General features: G+C 46.4%; 2 protein-coding genes across 3 annotated transcripts in view; both read left to right on the top strand.

Moving 5' to 3' along the window:
* The first annotated feature begins 3664 nt into the window (after positions 1 to 3664).
* LOC311311839 (pituitary tumor-transforming gene 1 protein-interacting protein) lies at positions 3665 to 15121 on the top strand. Of its 2 annotated transcripts, XR_014630550.1 has the most exons (8): positions 3665 to 3843; positions 4148 to 4194; positions 4682 to 4790; positions 7444 to 7552; positions 9085 to 9150; positions 11913 to 11959; positions 14601 to 14880; positions 14934 to 15121. XR_014630550.1 is itself a non-coding variant. In XM_084441620.1 (7 exons), the coding sequence occupies exons 1-7, from the start codon at positions 3744 to 3746 to the stop codon at positions 14648 to 14650; spliced, it is 528 nt and encodes a 175-aa protein (XP_084297746.1). In that variant the 5' UTR covers positions 3665 to 3743; the 3' UTR covers positions 14651 to 15121. The 2 variants fall into 2 exon arrangements, 1 of the variants encoding a protein (XP_084297746.1); XM_084441620.1 differs by having other exon boundaries at positions 14601 to 15121.
* Positions 15122 to 18166: 3045 nt separating this feature from the next.
* The window catches only part of cdk14 (cyclin dependent kinase 14), a gene marked incomplete at both ends in the record, with an annotated part of 70101 nt that continues 68584 nt past the window's right edge, over positions 18167 to 19683 (top strand). The window contains one exon of the mRNA XM_084442430.1: positions 18167 to 18260. Within this exon, the coding sequence (XP_084298556.1) occupies positions 18167 to 18260 (94 nt within the window). The remainder of the gene's footprint in view (positions 18261 to 19683) is intronic.

Genomic DNA, 19683 nt, shown 5'->3' with positions numbered 1-19683 from the left:
GCATGGAGAGGGAGAGAGAGCATGGGAGAGAGACAGAGAGAGAAAGAGAGGGGGAGAGAGAGAAAAAATAGGGAGAGAGCAAGAGAGAGCGAGGGAGAGAGCAAGAGAGAGAGGGAGAGAGAGACAGAGAGAGAGAGAGAGGGAGAGTAGCAGTGGGAGAAGAAACAGAGGGAGAGAGTAAGAGGAGCAAAAAAAGACAAGGGGAAGGAGAAAGATAAAGGAGGCAGCCTCACAGTTCACATGCTGTACAGATGACTGGAGAAACTATGGTCTGCTACAGTAAAACCTAAATGGTACCGGCCCAGGCAACGTGTCACCCCCCTTTACCTGACCTTAGCCCCACCCCAATACTGGAGTAAACTCTACTGTGAGAGAGAGAGATAACCTATTATATAATTATAAAGCAATGTACAGTATACAAATAATAAATGTGTTGTAAAAGTTGGCAATATGGAAACAGATTTCTTCCCCTAAAGTAGAGGGGTGAAATACGGCTGCAGTCTCAGCCCCACCCTGTTTAACATTTAGATATTGTTTATTAAAATTACTAGAACAGTCATATATCCCTGGTCTCATCCTCTCTGACACAGAAATTAAATGTCTACTTTTTGCAGACCTAATATTGCAGATCTAATATTGCTTGCTCCATCTAAGGAGGCATTACAACAGCAACTGGATCAGCTGAAAAACGTGTGTCAGATCTGTGCCCTGACAGTGAATCTAGAAAAGACTAGAATCATGGTCTTCCAAAAACAACCCAGGTGTCAGGGAAACCCAAACAGGTTCTTCATGGGCCCCACTGGCATAGAACACACACACAGTAAGACATATTTGGGACTAAAAATGACCTCTACAGGAAATGTCAATATATTCAATATGTCTGTTAATGATGTCAGAGACCAGGAAAAAAAGGGCTTTCTATGCTATAAAAAAATGCAAACATCAATATACCTGTTATAATCTGGCTCAAAATATTAAAATCTATAATTAACCTATTTTACTGTATGGTAGTGAAGTGTAGTAACAAACACCCAATCGAAGCCATACACTCTGAGATTTTCAAGAGCATTCTCAGAGTCCACAGAAACACCCCCAACAATGGATACCGAACTGAGCTAGACCAATTTCCCCTTTTAATTAGGATACAAAAAAGAGCAACAAATTCTACAAGCACCTAAAAACAAGTGGCCTCATATCCTACCATTACCAGGCTCTCCATTGCCAAGAGGAGAACATAGAGACCTCCTCAGCCAGCTGGTCCTGAGGCTCACCTCCTCTAACAGCACAAGGCCTCAGGACAGCCCTCACACCATCTGGACCAGCCAAATCACAGATAAAGAAAAATAAAATGACCTTAACTATTGGACATCTACCACAAAAACTCAAAATAAACTTCAATGCTATTTGGCTCTAAACAGACAGTACACACTGGCAAACTATCTGAGAGTCGTGACCGATGAGAAACTGAGAAAGACATTAACTATACACAGACCCAGTGATCACAGCCTGGCCATAGAGACCGGCCGACACAGGCAGACATGGCTGCCTAGAGAAGACAGGGTGTGTCAGCTCTGTCCACACAGAGACAGCTGGAGACAGAACAACATTTCCTGCTAAATTGTAGAACTTATGAAGATATTAGAACCAAGTCTTTCTAATAATTATAATAATAATAATTTATAATCTTTCTGACCAAAATAAAATGCAACATATACTTGGAGAACACAGTATCACCGCCATAGAAGCAGCAAGATATGTGAGTGATGTCACAGCCTAAGAGAAAACCAGCACAACACAACAACACATAACAATCTCCTCACAGCTCACACTCTGCCCTTTCATTTACTCCTCTACTTCATGTGGTGTTTGTTTATGTATTTAATTTTTTTACATGCCATTTGATACATTTGATTTTGTATTATTTTTGTTAATTGTCTCTTTATTGACCTATTATTTTATGACCTATTTTGCTTGTTTGTTTGTGTATGTATTTATTTATTTTACATGCCATTTCATACATTTGATTTTATATTATTTTCGTTAATTGTATCTTTATTGACCTATTTTATGACCTATTTATCTGTTAGTTTACTTAATTGTTTTCGCATGTCATTATTGAATTGTATTTTTCTTGACACTGATATTCATGCCAATAAAGCATATTGAATTGAGAGAGAGAGAGAGAGAGAGATAGAAAGTAAAGTGTAAAGTTTCAGCTGAGCCAATGTCTTTTATCTGCCAGCAGATACTCTGTTGCTTTACCATGAACATCTTCTGAACAGGTTTATACGTTTGAGGGTCGTCAACAGACTGAGAAGTGTGGGGTCATCGATTTATGGATAATTACACTTGGGTAATGTTCTCTTGTGAAAAGAGGTTATCTATTGAAGAAGCTATTCATTTGAAGCTTGCTGTTACTGGGCAATTTAGAGTTAAATACACCAATTTACTCCATAATTAGGGGAATTGTCAATGGAATTTTTGATTTTCATGTCCTAATATGGGTGTAGAGAGTAAGGTAGGTGTGGGTATTGTTCATCCTGTATTTATGAACAGATGCAGTGTCAGACCTTGTCCAGGTGGGATCTCTCTAAAGACAGTACGACTGAAAGACCATGGAACTCCCACTTGGATGCTTGATGGAAAGTACTCTGAATGCCTTCCACTGCATACACCAAAATACACCATCTCTCTCTCTCTCTCTCTCTCTCTCTCTCTCTCTCTCTCAATTCAATCTGAATTCAATATTCAATATTTACAAATGTATTAAAATTTTATCTTTTGAGTTTGTATGTACGGTGTGTATAAAAACAGTGATCAGTGCGGCATGCAGGGAAACTGATGGACAGTTTTTATGGTGGCTGTGTTCCATTGGATGTCCTTTTCCTGTCACAGCTGCTCACAGATCTTGCTGCTGTGTTTGCACATTGCTGTATTTCCCCCAGCAGATATGGGAGCTTTTTGTCATTAGTCAAGTTTTCAAAACGTTTTGGGATGTTTGTAATCTGTGGGAAGTATGTATCTCTGATGTCCTGGTACAGTTGGCAGGTAGTTAAAAAATGAAGCACGGTTCCAACCTTTTTTTGTGTGCAATGGGTGCACAGTCTGTCTTCTCTATGGAGCAGGTCTGCCTGTGGCGGCCTCTCTTGATGGCGAGGCTGTGATCACTGAGTCTGTACAGTAGTCAAGGACTTCCTTCATTTTGGGTCAGTCACAGTGCTCAGGTATCCTGCCACTGTGTGTTCTCTATTTAGGGCCAAATAGCACTCTAAATTGGTCTGGGTTTTGGTTGATTCTTTACAATGTGTCAGATAGTTTTCTTTTTGTTTTCTTATCATGTGGTTTAGTGTCTGGTTCCAGCTCTCTCTCTCTCTCTCTCTCTCTCTCTCTCTCTCTCGTTTTCTCGCTCTCTATATCTGTCTCTCTATCTCTCTCTCTCGCTCTATCTCTCTCTCTAACTCTCTCTCTCTCTCTCTCTCTCTCTCTCTCTCTCTCCTTCACTCTGCTTCCCTCTATAGGCAGGAGGGTGTGAATGCAGGTTGTGTCTCCCACACGTGCAGTAGGTGGCAGTATAGTCTCTTTCACCGTCCTCTCTTTTCAAAGCACTCTGCACTCTGCAAGCACTCAGCGGATTCAGGAAGTGCAGACGCCCCCGTCTATTTATTAGTAAACAGTGTTTACTTCGTTGCGACAGCTGCACAGCAAAGCTCCAGGCAAACTTTACTTTGAACCATTGGGGGAAAATGAATACAACCGGGAATCGTGGAATCATGTTTCAAATGTTCTTTGCTGCGGTAGTCGCCTGTTTTCTCATTACCTGGACAGAATGCCAAACGATATCTAGTAAGACGCGTTTTTATTATAGCACGCTAGCTATCTGCTGGCTAACGTTTGCTAAGTAGCCTATGGCTATGGGAATCTTTCACAAAGAATCAACAGTATAATAATTTACCTTTTCCAAAACTGCCGTGTTATGCCTCAACGTTAGATCTGTGTCGTAGCTAACATTAGCAGGTTGTTTATTGGCCAAATGCGTCATGACGCAGACAACAAACTTAACCAAACGTCAAAGTCGACCTAGTCAAGTGTAAATTGAATTTCTAAATGGCCTGATTATATCATGCTTGTTTCCCTGTGTTCGTTTCAGCATGCAGCGTCCAGTCCACTTGTGATTCGTGTCTGAAGACCGTCAATGTAAGGCCATCCCGAAGTAGGACATGTGAACCACGTAACGTTACGTTTGCTTTCAGTTGTAAACAGTCAACCGCAGTCTGCTGTTCTAGTGTTTCTACTCAGATTAGGGCAGGTCCGGTGGTGTAGTGGAGGGTATACGGAGTATACCCACTTCTTTATCCATGGACCCACAGTATACCCACTTCTATAAACACCACTAATGTAAAAACTAACATTTCTGCTATACCCACTTCTTTAGTCAGCGTATACCCACTTCTTTAGTCACCACTACATTCCTGGACAGGCCTAACCACGATACAAGTGCATGCATTCATGTCTTGAGCTCACTGTTCACGCAGGTCATGATTTCTCCTTGTGACTGGCCTAGTTCTAATACTAATACAACCGAATAGCCTCAGTGTGATACTGGGAGCAGGAAGAGCTTGTAAGGCACACTGTAGCTGGGGCTAAAGTTACTCTCTTTGTTTTGTTTTGTCCTCATCCCCAGTGTTTGTGGTGCAGGACCAATAGCATCTGTACAGACTACCCTGCCAGCCATGTACTGCCTCCCGCGTCTGTGTGCAAGCTGTCCGAGGCGCGCTGGGGGGTGTGCTGGGGTGAGTAAGCCACGCCCATCACGGCTACACGAGGGCGGGGTCTGGGAGGGCTAGACACCGGGTCAAAGCCTCAGGCCAATGGTGCAACCTGGATCTGGCTTGTACTACTTGCAAGGAACACATAGTTATAACATTTGCAAACTGTGTCCACCCTGAACTAATATTGCACGGTATACCGATACTAGAAAGGTACCGTGATACCCTGCCGTCAAAAAACGTACAATACCCCTTTTTATTAGTACCGGTACTTTAAGAATGAGCCGTATTTCCGAGTTGCGTCGAGGTAAGATTGTCAGAGCAGCGTGCGTCTCTCTCTCTCTCTCTCTCTCTCTCTCTCTCTCCCCCTCCCTCCCTCCCTCCCTCCCTGTGGAGCAGTGTGTGTGTGTGTGTGTGTGTACCGTCAGTCCAGTTCACCAAACAACTTTCAGATCATTTGCTTATTTCTGCAAACGTTTTGGGTGAACACCAGTCTAACGGAAAAAAAAAGTTGTAAAATAGTTTGCAAAGAATGTTCACGAAGGAAAATAAAAGGGCTGAGGGCTGCTCAATTGGTTACTCTATGTGGTGGCGGAGGATTTCCAAAAGCAAAAGCGCCTATTTGGCAATATTTCAGGTTTAAACCCAATGCTAATAGCTGGGGAACCTCATAACATCAATGAGTCAATCTGTAAACTCTGGAGCTCGTCTTGCCGTAACGTGAACACCGTTGCTCTGTGCTGTGAGGCTGCGACCGACTCTGCTGCACGCGGACAGAGTGAAGGAGAGGATCAGTAGCCTGGCTCCCACCCCGGAATCTGAATAGCAATTCAATCTGAGTGTCAGACGAGTGGAGCAGAGCAGACACTTTCAGTTTATAATTGTAGCATCCCGAGATTATTATTTTACAAAGTAGAGTTGTTGTTTTTACATTTAATGAATAAAATAATACAATTAAATATATATGTAATTTATTTAGTTTAAATGGATTATTTCAGCATCGGTATCTATATTTTTAGCAGGTATCGTATTGAAGTTATAATTTTGGTATCGTGACAACACTACCCTGAACACCATCCCAGCTAACGCAAGTGCACAGAGCAGAGTGATGCAGGTATTTTGCTGCAAGCATGATTGATGTGCAGTCCGCACCCCTGTCTGTGTTGATTGGAGCCCCACTGGGGCTGCTGGGTCTGTCATTACTATCCTGAGGCTGCAGATGACAGCAGCTGGTGTTTGTGTGTGTGTACGTGTGTGTGTATGTGTGTGTGTGTTTTGTTGTTGTTTTTGGGGAGGTCTGCTCCTTCTAAATTCCACCATGTCGGCTCTGCCTTGATTATATGTATATACACATTATTTGGCCACGCTTGACACACAAACACACAATTGAGGGTGACACAGCACACAATACACACACACACATACACACACACACACACATACACATACACACGTCTCGCCGGTGGAAATTGTTCCCTGCATTTCTCCCATCCATGCTGTCCTCCTCCAGGGGCAGCCAGGAGCAGTGGGCAGCCATCGTTCATGGCGCCTGGGGACCAAGTCCAAGTGCTCAGTCCCAGTTCTGGTCAGGGGCCGGACTGAAGAGCATATTTTCTCCTGCATGTTTTTCGTATTGGGTTCTTTTGGGAGGAAAGCCTTACAAACACGATCGATTAATTGATTCTGAATCATTTGAATCATGAATCCCAAAATCGATCTTTTATTTAATGAATAAATTAAGGAATGAATAGTTCATTAATTCATTCAATGATTCATTCATTCATTAATTCTTGGAAATCGGTATCGATACCCAGCCGTAGTATTGATGTGTTGCATAACTTGGCAGTCATGTAATTTAGGTTACAGAAAAAAAAATAAAAAAAAATTGTAATACTAACCGAATCGAATCGTGATAATCAATCTGAACCTTGTGAATGGGAATCGAATCGATTCTTGAAATTTGAATCGATACCCAGCCCTACTCCACACAGAAAGGCCCTGGAGACCTTGCCCCCACGCCGCATGTGAGCGATATTTGGGGTTCAGTGTCTTGCTCAAAAACACTTTGACACAATGCCGGGAGCTGGCATTGAACTGGGGACCTTGCAATCCCCAGCCGGCTGCTCCGCCTCCCGAACCACATGTCTACTGGACCAATCGGCATCTGCTGAAATGCTTGATGAGGGTTGGGGCGACACGATAGACAGGCACCACTAGGCTGGCACACAATATTTACATAATATGATTTGTTGATCTGGTTGATCGGAGGTTGTTTCTGTCGTCTTGTGATTACATTATGGAAACTCCCCTTGACGACGCCTGCAGGCTTCAACAGGTTTCTGTCAGGAAGAGGCCAGGCTGAGAAGTGAAGTGAAACTGAAACCTATCAGCCATTCTGGTTCATTAGGCTGAGCCGAGCTCTCTTATCATGAAAATGGGCCTTGTGATATGTCATTTCATCGAGACATCAGCAGGTGGCAGCATTGTCTAATTCTTGTTGCTGAATTTCAGCTTGTAAATGTTGCTTTGACATGTCTCTTTGAAATACACTGCATAGCTGACTGTCAGAAAAGATATGTTTAGCATCAGTTGGTCTTGGACAAATGGGTTGTTTTGCCGTGACCAAAATACAGACTTTCTGACGCTAGTGTTGTCTTCGACCTTCTCTCTCTTCCAGTGAACTTTGAGGCCCTCATCATCGGCATGGCGATAGTGGGCGGGACAATTCTCATCAGCATCACCGTCTGTTGCTGCTGCTGCTGTTGCTGCAAGAGGCGTCCATCAGGGTAAAACCAGGAAGCTTACCGACATGGCACACTATCGTGTTACTACATCAGTACATTTATTGCTACACATTTATTACTACACATTTATTACTATACATTTATTACTATACATTTATTACTACACATTTATTACTATACATTTATTACTATACATTTATTACTTAGTCATGCAGCTCACTAGTCTTAAAGGTGTAGTATGCGGTTTGTCTCAGAAGCACTTTTTGTTATATATTTTTAAAATTCTCATTACATTTCCGACAGCAATCAATAAATAAAGTGCTCTGACACAAATTAAATAAAACTGTGGAAGTCGCAGGACTGTAATAAGTGCGTCCAATCGTTTTGAGTTGCCAACTTGAAACGATTGGATGGCTTGCATGCCTGTCAACCTACCTACCTGCCTAGCGAGTAGGGGTGTAACAATATATCGTGCCACAATATATCGCGATACAGAAACGTCACAATACGTATCGTCAAGTTGAAAACAATATTGTGATATGTTTATTGTATATTAGTGAACACTGGCTACACAACGCTGGTAACAAACATGTCTTTTGTCTCTAGGCCTATCCATGATATTACAACAGTTAAGCTCTAAATTGGATTGGAGTAGAAATGTGGAGAAATGCACTATTGGTGTGAACAACAGCGCTACTGCGACGCTTCACACCTGCCCTTAGTGTATCGTATCGTATTGTTATCGTCAACCCAATATCGTGTATCGTATCGTGAGATTAGTGTATCGTTACACCCCTACTAGCAAGTGTCATTTGTTTTCCCCCAGTTTGGAGGAGTGGCATGCAGAGTTCCCTCGAGGCCTAAAGAGAGTGGCCGGGATTTTGTCAGTTGCATTTTTCAAAATCTTTCACAATTTTACCAAAGTCTTAATAGGAAATCACAAACCTCATACTGCATCTTTAAACTAAACTATTTGCACACCCACAGCACAAGACCCTTTAGGAGCTTTCTAACCGGAAGCTATGAAAGAATATAGACCCCCATAGCAAAAGCAATATTCTGTTTTTAATGCTGCTGTTGAGGAAATGTCATGTCAGTCCGAAGCTCTCTGACCTGACACACACTGTCAGAAGTGCACCAGCTCAGTGCTGTCAATCTCCAATCCTGGCTGGATTTGAAAGACAAAAAGACACACACACACACACACACACACACACACACACACTGATTGCATGCCCCGAATTTACAAAGGCTCTATAGCTTTCAATTCAATCTGCCGACATCAGACAGAGTCAATTTCATGCCTTCTCACCTCTTGGCTGTGCGATCATAGGCTGCCTCTGCATAAAATCATGTTTTCCATTTTAGGATTAAATCCAATTAAAGTTGATGACACCTTTTTTCCCCCAACAGGCAGTCTCACCTCACGCTATGGAATCATTTGCTTATTCACAGTTCCATGCATCGATTACGATTGAGATGGAGATGCGTTTCAGTTCTCTGAATCTGTGTGTGTGTTTGTGTGTGTGTGTGTGTGTGTGTGTGTGTGTGTGTGTTTGTGTGTCCGTCCACAGGCTTGACAGAGACGAGGAGCGGTTGTCCAGGAGGCGGGAGGAGATCAGACAGCATTCTGAGGATCGGTAAGGAGTCGACACTCTCCCCCTCCCTCCTCCTCATCACCCTGACTCTCACAACACCGATATGTCTTCCTCACCTCAACCTCGCTGAATATCTCTGGCGCCGCCACCCTGTCTGATCATCGCACTAGCGCTGCCAGTGTCAGGATATGCTATAGAAATAGAACAGCATCTGCCTAGATGTGTGCCCGAAGCACATGACAGAACCATGTGTTGTGTTGTCAGTGTTGGGGATTGGAGCAATTGGTTGGTTACGCCTTGGGGATGAGAATCAAAAACAGTATCTCCCCACAGAGATAGGCTGTTTAGCTCTGTGTGTGTGTGTGTGTGTGTGTGTGTGTGTGTGTGTGTGTGTGTGTGCGTGCGCGTGTGTGCCCCTGCCCATCCCCATGTGTGTGTCCCTAAACACCAGCCTCACACAGCAGCTGCACTCCGATAATGAGGTCATAAGACGGCTATGTTGAGAAGCCTACATCCTGTAGCGTGGTTGGCCTGGCCTTCTCAACTCAGCCACAGTATTTCAGTGTCAAACTCCCTCTCCTCTCTTTTCTCTCTCTCTCTCCCTCTCTTTCTCTCTCTCTCTCCCCCTCTCTCTCTCCCTCTCTCTCTCCCTCTCTCCCCCTCTCTCTGTTTCTCTCCGTTTCTCTTCTTCCCAGTCTCCATGCATGAATCTTTCAGGCCAGTCTTTCTGTTCAATGTTTCTGGGGAGCCCCATATGTATTTTAACGCAGTCGTGCAGAAAGATGTTTCGGTAACAGTGGCTTATCATGTGCCACTGCAGCGGAGACTTGTCTCTCTGGAGAGCGTGTGTGTGTGTGTGTGTGTGTGTGTGTGTGTGTGTGTGTGTGTGTGTGTGTGTGTGTGTGTGTGTGTGTGTGTGTGCGCGCGCGCACGCGCCCGAGAGATTGTGTCTATGTGTGTGTTTGTGATTTTGTGTGTGTGTGCGCGTGCGATTGTGTCTTTTTGCGTGTATGTGATTTTGTGTGTGTGCGTGTGTGAGTGTGTGAGTGTGTGTGATAAACGCTGCATTAACCAGCCCCTTCAGCCTTATCATGAGCCAGAGAATGTAGCTTAGCCTGTAATTTCTGTGTCCGAGGAAGCCAGTCCTCTCCTAGTCCATGTCAGTGCAGTGACCTACATCTCTTAAGCCCCTGAGATGGTTCATGTCCGGAATGGGACCCATCCAGGCCCACGTTAGCAGTCCCCATCAGGGGGGGGCGTAGCTGAGCGCCCCCAGAGCCCGTTCTCTCCCTGGAGACCCAGCTCTAAAGCTCCTCATCGGGTTCTGAGACGCAGCTGGAGAGCTGGACCTCCGGAGGCTACAGCCTATCACACAGCCCAGCAGTCAGCCTACACAGCACAACAGTTAGCCAGTTAGCTAGTTAGCCAGTTAGCTAGTTAGCCTAGCTAGGGATCACACAACACAGCTAGCTATCACACAGCAGCATTTAGCCGCATAGCAGCATAGTAGTTAGCCTAGCCAACTATCACGCAGCACAGCAGTTAACCTAGCTAGCTATCACGCAGCACAGCTGGCTATAACACAGCACAGCAGCAGTTAGCCTAGCCGGCTATCATACTGCACAGCAGTTAGCCTAGCTAGCTGTCACACAGCACAGCTCTAGCTAGCGCAGTCAAGACTGTGACTCCGCTCCCCAGCCACAGCACATTCCCCTCAGCTGAGGTAGCAGCTAGCGACCCCAATAGCCAGCTGGGCTTAGGGAAGTTCGAGCAAGTGAGGCGGAGATTGTAGCTTCATCTCTCTCTCAATTGAATTTTCTTCTAGAAAGCTCAATTGGAAAAGACACGTTCCTCTCCTCCATCTCTGTCTCTCTACCCCACTTGTTGCGTGCGTGCGCGCGTGGACACGGTGGGAGTCAAGTCAGTCCTAGGATGAGATATAACGGAGGAAGGGGAGGAGGGAGATGATGGGAGGGAAGACAGATGGTAGGCAGGCTCTCGCTCCCCGTGTCTGACCCCTCCCCTTATTGCTCACAGATCACTACCTGGCAATAAAGCTTCCACTTGATTTACACGGGCCTCTTTGTGTGCCCCTACATGTCCCTGGAGACAGGGCGACTCAACAAACCCCCCCCCCCCCCGGGTCTTTGTATAGAAAGGGAGAGTCGTGGTGTGTGTGGTGGGGCTGCTGTCCCGCATCGCTCAGCTCGTATTTTACGGCCGCTTTAAGCGCGGCTGCTGCCACGCCTGTAGTTGTTGTGGCTGATGTTGTTTACGAGGCCCTATCGGAGCCGTGCGAGGGGGCGCATAAACAGTGACACTAAAAGCCGCCCCTAAATAACGTCACACGTCCCCCCGGTAGCTTCTGAGGAGGCGGGTCATGTCAGGACGACGGGAGTGCGGGGGTTTAACTTTTTTTGAGTTTTGCGGGATTCGTTTTGAGGGGCCAACTTCCTCGCCAGTAGAGCGGCGCCGAGTGCGGGACTAGTTTAACAGAGGTTTCGGAGGTGGCGAGAAAAGATGAGGTGCAAAAAGGTTCTGTGCGAAACGAATGTCACAAGTTCAGCAAGCTCCGCCCCCCGGTGTCTTCAGAGTGTCGAGTGTCATGCTCACCAAGCAACGCATTCAGATACTAACGTGTAGTCTTTCCTCTGACGGTGGGGGTGGCTTTTCTTTACAGGGTTGTCTTTTTATTCAATATAGAGTAATTCTATAGTAACTAGTGGATCATCTGTACATGAGATACGGACGTGTTCCTCATCCATGGATGTGTTCCTCATCCATGTTGTCCTCTCTTCTTGCAGGAGGGTGGAAAGGAAGACCAAGCATGATGAGATCCGGAAGAAATATGGTAGGTCACTTCTCCTGACTCTGTCCGCACATGGACTCTCCCTGTCTCTGTCCCCACATGGACTCTCTCTCTCTGTCCCCATATGGACTCTCTGTCCCCACATGGATTCACTCTGTCTCTGTTCCCACATGGACTCCCCCATCTCTGTCTCCACATGGACTCTCCCTGTCTCTGTCCCCACATGGACTCTCTCTGTCTCTGTTCCCACATGGACTCCCCCATCTCTGTCTCCACATGGACTCTCCCCGTCTCTGCCTCCACATGAACTCCCCCGTCTGTCTCCACATGGACTGTCCTTGTCTCCTGCCGTAGCCTGAGCGAGGCAGGGGACACGATCTCTTACGTGACGGTGCGGGCGTGCCCTAATTCGCCTGACCCTGAAAGGCTTCTATAACACACACACACACACACACACACACACACCTGTACGAATCACCACACTCTGCTGAATGAATCCCATGGAGGTGTGCTGAGATGAACAATGTCCTCTCCTGCTTTCCATTTCTGCGTTATTGAAAAATGATCTGTGTGTCCTGGTTCTGTGTCCTGGCTTAATGTATAATTCAAGACCACGAGTCCGATCGCAAAGCAAGCAGATTTCGCCCACACAGATTTCGCCCACAAACCCCTCGTACGAGCTACAGCACCTCCGCTCCCCCTAGATCAATATCAACGCCCTACATTATACTCGTCCTTTCGCTTATAGGTTGGCTTATTACCATGAACATGTAACATGAGGGAGAGGAAGCAGAGAGGGGAGTGAGGGGTGTGGGGGGAGACGGGTAGAGTGAGGGAGAGGAGGGAGAGGAAGCAGAGAGGGGTGTGGGGGGAGAGGGGTAGAGAGGGAGAGGAGGGAGAGGAAGCAGAGAGGGAGAGGGGTGTGGGGGAGAGGGGTGGAGTGAAGGAGAGGAAGGAGGGAGAGGAAGCAGGGAGGGAGAGGGGGATTGAGGTGAGAGGGGTGTGGGGGGGAGGGGGGGAGTGAGGGAAAGGGGTGTGGGGGGAGAGGAGGGGAGTGACGTGAGGGGTGTGGGGGGGAGGGGGGGAGTGAGGGAAAGGGGTGTGGGGGGAGAGGAGGGGAGTGACGTGAGGGGTGTGGGGGGGAAGGGGGGGAGTGAGGGAGGGGGGTGTGGGGGGAGGGGAGTGAGGGAGAGGAAGCGGAGAGGGAGAGGGAGTGAGGGGGAGAGAGGGGTGTGGTGGGAGAGGGGTGGAGTGACGGAGAGGAGGGAGAGGAAGCAGAGAGGGAGAGGGGGAGTGAGGTGAGAGAGGGGTGTTGGGGGAGAGGGAGAGGGAGAGAGGGGGGGAGAGGGAGAGGGAGTGAGGGGGGAGAGGGAGTGGGGGAGAGAGGGGTGTGGGGGGAGAGGGGTGTGGGGTGAGAGAGGGGTGTGGGGGGAGAGGAGGGGAGTGAGGGAGAGAGGGGTGTGGGGGGAGAGGGGTGTGGGGTGAGAGAGGGAGCGAGGGGGAGAGAGGGGTGTGGGGGGAAAGAGGGGTGTGGGGGGGAGAGGAGGGGAGTGAGGGAGAGAGGGGTGTGGGGGGAGAGAGAGGTGTGGGGGGGAGAGGAGGGGAGAGAGGGGTAGGTGGGGAGAGAGGGGGGTGTGGGGAGAGTGGGGGTGGCGGGGTGAGGGAGTGCTATCACAATAAAGCCGCAGATGTGACGGGGTAGAGGAATGCGTGGGGAGCTCCCAGCGCCGTGCTGGGACAGGCGGGTCCCCAGGGTGTGACACCGTGACCCCGGGTGACCCCCTCTGACAGGAAGAGGGGGTGGAGGGCATTCTCTGACATCTGTTTCTAAGAAGGCGGCGTGTGGAGGGGCCGCGCAGCCCTGCAGGACCAGGGGAAGGCGACCGCTGCTGAGGGAAAAGCCCTTATATCACGTGTAGGGAGAGATCGTTATTCCTCTCTGCTATTGACGTGTTGTCATGTCTGAGGGTTTGGTGCGTGAGTAATGACTGGTACATTGCCTTTTGCGAGCGTGTGTGAGTGTGTGAGTGTGTGAGTGTGTGAGTGTGTGTGTGTGTGTGTGTGTGTGTGTGTGTGTGTGGCCTGCGCTATACCCCCTGGTGGTAGCGAGGCGTGCGGTCGGTTGGCGGTATGGACGGCGTGACAGAGTGATGGATGGCGGTCTGCTCTTCCTGCCTCCTGTTGGCGGCGGAGCCCTTACGTTCACCAGGGACAGTTCGGCATTGGTCCGTCACTCAAGACCGCAAGACCTCGGTGACCTACGCCGCGTTCCCCATCCATACAGCCTGTGTGTGTGTGTGTGTGTGTGTGTGTGTGTGTGTGTGTGTGTGTGTGTGTGTGTGTGTGTGTGTGTGTGTGTGTGTGTGTGCTCGTGTGTGTGTGTGTGCGCGTGTGTGTGTGTGCTCGCGTGTGTGTGTGTGTGTGTGTGTGTGTGTGTGTGTGTGTGTGTGTGTGTGTGTGTGTGCGTGTGTGCGTGTGTGTGGACTTGACTCAACGACTGTCATCCCTTCACAGGCTCGTGGTTTATTCTGTACCCCCTGTTTGAATCAGAAAGCAGCAGGTTCAAATCACAGCTCTTTTTTCCTCTATCTCTCTTCATCTCTCTCTCTCTCTCTCTCTTCATCTCTCTCTCTCTCTCTCTTCATCTCTCTCTCTCTCTCTCTCTTCTCTGTCCTCTTTGCAGGTCTCCTCCCTGACTCCGATCATCCGTACAGCAAGTTTGAGAACGAGTAAACCAGGAACCAGGAGCTCGGTGGAGGAGCAGCTCCCTACACCTTCCTCCTCACCCTCTTTTGCGTTTCCTGCTGAGCGTTTTACACACACGCGTACACACACGCACCCATACGCATACACACACACACACACACAACAGATCATGTAATCAAGAAAACTCCAATTGATATATGTCTTTGTCTGGTTATTTTTGGATCCGGATAGTGGCTTATCTGATTGATGATAATTTGGTGAAAGAATGTACTGTATTTTGTAACGCAACTAGGTGATTCTTGACCTTGAGGTGATTCTCGACCTTGAAGTAGCTTTTTTTTTTCTTGAGCGGTATTTTCATTCTTGATGGTATTTTTGTTGGAGCCTTGACAGGGAGTGAAGCTTCTTTTTTAACTGTCTACACATTACTTTGTATTTTATGAACTATTTAAAGAGCCTACATTTTAATTGACTATTAATATCTGCAACCACCTATGCACACTGTTTATATTTATGCTATATTTCATAAACAACATCCATAATTGTGCTCACATTGACACCTTTCCTAATAAAATATTTGTCTTTTAGATTGTCTTTGTCTTTGAGACTGCATGTCTCGGCCTCTCTTCCTCAAACAGGAACACATTTCAAATTGTCTGTCACTACAGTATGTACCTCAGGGGAATAGACACACAATTCATTTAGACATCATAGCACTTTGTGTAGAATCCCACATTGGATTACAGCCCAGAACACAATATTGTATCGCTCACAAGCTCTGCCATGTAAATCAAACCAGGGTCCCCAGAGAGCTCTGCATCATCGTCGGACACCAGGTGAGCTCTTCACACTTTACCACAGAAGAAGGACCCAGGAGAGTGTTTGGTTACTGCGATTAAACCCACAGTACATAAAAAGAATGACTTTGTTTTTCCACTATCCTGATCTACAGTAACTGCCCGTGACATCATAAATAGGCAAATGATGCAGTCATAGGCTGTGGACACAACCTTGATACTGCAGGATATAACAAGGAGGTATCACGATATGAAGGTCACTGCTACAGTATGAGGAGCTGTACTCTGGTCGTACAGACCCTTCAGCATCATCACATCTCTGTCATGACTGAAAACAACATTTTGGGTGACCAGAGGAGTCGCCCCGCCTCTTTTGACCTGCTGCCATCTGGTCGGCCACATTGCCCCCCTCTATTTAAAACAAATAGAATTAACTTCTCATTTGTCCCACAGGCAATTACATTTTTAAATGGGTTATGTACAGTACTGCCTATACCCCCCATGCGCTTGACCACTCCTCGGTCAGTAGGATGTCCAGTAGCTCTGGGCAGGAGCTGGTCCTGTCCTATTCATATTTCTTTTTATTCTTAATATGTGTAGTGAGTTCACGTGTATCTGAGTATGAACGTAAGCATTTGTAATGTTACGCCTTGTGGCAATATGCGGCAGACCATTTTCCTCCAAGGGGGCAATAAAGACCTATCAAACAATCAAACGAGAATAGCCCATGGCTCCACCCGCTCCTACGAGTCTCTGGGTCAGAAACAGATATTTGGATCGTAAACTAGTACCGCAGCAGTGACGTGTGTCTGGATAGGTTGCTCCTGTCAAAGTAGGCTAGCCTCCTAGGGTAGAAGGATGGATAGAAGTGGTAATTTCATTGTAGTCCTGTCCAGACGGTCTTCTATCTCGTCTGGATCTACAGACACCAGTGCATCAGGTATGACAAGCATGGCCAGATCTGTTCCTGGAAGGCTTATCTCTGGTTATTTGCAGATAGGATATATGGCTACAGGTCCAGCTCAGGCAGATAACCGGCCAGGTGGTGTCACTGAGCTGTAGGAAGCTGTGGTTTTAGGAGAGTCGGTTCAAACACAATATAAAAGGATAGGCGCGGGAAGGCAGTCCACCCAAGGATATCAACACCAGTAGTCTAGTCTCAAGCAGGGAGAGACTGCTTATGAAGGTGAGAGGCAATGGGGTGGCAGCAATTATGAAAGTCATGCTGTGTTGCAGGAATTGGAGAGTGTCTTAATTAGGGAGGGGTGAGCTTTAGGGAAACCATTGAGAGAAGAACCAGTGACTGTTCTGGACACCCATTCACTGTAGGAACATGAACAGAATTCCATAGCCTAGGCTATTTAAATAAAGTTGGCTCAACAACCTTTAATCTAGACTGGTAATCAATTCAGTCAACAACATTCCCTAGAATTGCCTTAATTTAAGGGAGCTATTGATATTGTGTTTGGACAAATGGCCATTGTTATGACATGGCTCCTGGCCATAGCAAAAATTGAGACAATATTTAAGCTAAAATTATCAATAATTTAATATACAAATATATAACTGAGCAATAATCCAATGGGGTGTGACAACCAGTAGGATACATCAGTAGTGTGGGTGAGTGAATTAAGTATGGCGGGTAAGGTGGGTGTTGTATGGCGTAAAATAAAGACACCAAAAGCGAGAGAGAGAGCGAGAGAGAGAGAGAGAGAGAGAGAGAGACGGGGGGGCTGGACAACCCAGGCAGCTGTCCTGAACGAACGTGATTGGTCTCCAGCCCCGCCCACCAGGCGGCCTACCTGCTCAGATAGGAAACAGGGAACAGGGGCAGCATCATCAACATAAATGAGCATGTTGTTTAATATATATATATATATATATATATATATATATATATATATTCGCATTCACTGTTACAATTAGTTTACTGGTGTATCTCTCCTTCTGCACTTTTTAACAGTTCCTTGAGGCGCTTAAAGTAGCAACATCCGGATGCTCAATGAAATGGTTGGCAACAGTTGAGTTTACATTACATCCACAAAACGGTTAATAACTTTGGATTTAATAAAGTAGGCTATATAATTAATTGGCATTGGCAAAAAGCGCATCTGGCGTCTCTGTTCATTGTAAGTGAAGAATTAGTCGTTATCATCATCTTCAGTCTTGGGAATAATTAAGCAAGTGTTTTACTTCAAGTCCCAGTTTGTAACATTTGAAGAGACCTCCGAGAAAAACCTCAACGGCACACAACTGGGACCATGAACCCCCCCACCCCCCCTCCAATCTGTACATTCGTATGATTGACCGTACTCATGACCAATCGAACCCCCCTGTTTTTCTTGTTATCCAATCCTTGCGCGTCTCGGGTGGGGTTTGCTGCAGAAGCTTTTTCTTTTTTCATCCTCTCGCGCTGGAGAGAGAATCCCAAAAATGACATCCAGATTATAAGGGAGCAGGGAGGGAGTGATCCGAGAGCGGAGAAAGAACTCATCAACCGTCAGTTTAATAGACTAAACAGAGCCTAAAACTCGCGGTCAGGCCGATTTTGTTACATTTGTATTCCATATTCGCTTCGCCGAGGACTATCGACATGTAGTTGGATTCTAAGAAAACCTGAGGGACATTCATAAAGTCTAAACAGAAAACTAATGCCGTAGCAGAATACGTTTCCTGTGTTTTACAGTGTAGGGCAGCAGAGAAGCCCCCAACCCTCAGCAGATCTCCACCGCATTAACCGTTCGAAATGTGCGACCTGATGCCCGCTTCGAAACCTACGGAAAAAATAGGCAAAATGAAAAAGTTGCGAAGAACTTTGTCGGAGAGTTTCAGTCGTATTGGTAAGTATCTGTTATTATTGGACTAATAGTAGACTAATTGTAGCTAAATCCATGCTATACAATCCATGTTATACAAGTTTGCTGCCTGTCCTATTCGGAAAATCGGAATGATTTGGGGAATGTCATCAGTTTATTAATGTATCTTACTGAACTGTGTCCATGGTCACTTTATGCACAGTAAGCATAATCTAAAGTATCAACATGTTGCCCAAGCTATGGGTCGTGTTGCATTATGGATCTTATTACACCCAACACATTGCAATATAGAATAATAGAATATACATTTTTATTGCAATATGCACATAATATAGAGCACACAATTATAAGAGCCCATTGTAGTGTAATTTGCAATTATATAGACCATAAAATTAAGATCCTGGAACCTATAAGGTGCGCTACAAATGGCCCCCGCGTTTATGCAGACAGGTAGCCTATTATGTACGTTCTCTCTCTCTCTCTCTCTCTCTCTCTCTCTCTCTCTCTCTCTCTCTTGCCTCTCCTCCTCTGTATCTCTCTCCACACACACTCACGCACGCGCGCGCACACAGACACTGACATGGAATAATTCGTGCGGGATATCATTTTGTTCTCATTTCACGTGCAGGCTCAGAACACAGTTTCTGTTCTTCAATTCAATCTAACTGTTAGGTTATTTATAAAAATGTTGAGAATTTGACCAATGTGGATCGATTCCCCGACTGCAGAAAAGAAAGGTCGGCATCGACCTGCTGATGCGGGGAATGTCCTTGTCCACGCTGGTCACTCTTGCTGATATCTGCATCAACGTGGTGCACAATCTAGATAGATCACTCACTGTCTGTGTTTCACGAAGAACATCGCGTCACAGTCTTAGTTCTTTGCAGTTTTATAGGCTACATCATAGTTTACGGAAGGGCACAAGGCAGTAGCATATAGGTTGCCTTCATTCCATGCATGTTTGTAGAATTATTGAAAATTCATCATATTTTGATGATCTTACATCAAACCATAGGCACAGCACATCACATCATGGATTCTAAGGTGACCCCGTGCGCGCGTGCCATGAAAGTAAAAAGTACGATTCTATCCTGCAAGCTCATCACTTTCTCTGCTGCCTGGCATCCTGCACAATGTAACACGGGGCTGGCCTGTAACTGGGGCCGAGACAGACATGATGAAAGTGGCATTGTAGACGTTCTTTATCGATACAGTATGAATAATAACTGTTTACCGTTAAATTATTCACAAGTTCATCCACGCGGAGCCAACGCGCCATGACCTTTCCTTTGTTAAGATAAAGCAGGATGGGTTCTTAAAACCTCTTCCACCTCAGAAAGATCGTTCACTTTCATACCCAAAGGTTTGGACTGGGACTGCACACCAGGCCGGCAGGGAAACGGGGGTTAGGGTTCCGTTTCATGTGGGCATAATTACGAGAAGCCAT

The sequence above is a fragment of the Borostomias antarcticus genome (assembly GCF_949987555.1).
Source record: "Borostomias antarcticus genome assembly, chromosome: 8".
Classification (NCBI taxonomy): Eukaryota; Metazoa; Chordata; class Actinopteri; order Stomiiformes; family Stomiidae; genus Borostomias; species Borostomias antarcticus.
Note: the sequence above shows the minus strand (reverse complement) of the source record. Positions and strands in the feature narration are given on the sequence as shown.

Bases quoted from the DNA above. Each gene is read 5' to 3' on its own strand.
- LOC311311839 (XM_084441620.1), top strand. From the start codon at position 3,744: ATGAATACAACCGGGAATCGTGGAATCATGTTTCAAATGTTCTTTGCT. The intron at 4,195-4,681 runs GTAAGGCCATCC...CCTCATCCCCAG, and splicing joins CGTGTCTGAAGACCGTCAAT to TGTTTGTGGTGCAGGACCAA. The intron at 9,151-11,912 runs GTAAGGAGTCGA...CTCTTCTTGCAG, and splicing joins AGACAGCATTCTGAGGATCG to GAGGGTGGAAAGGAAGACCA.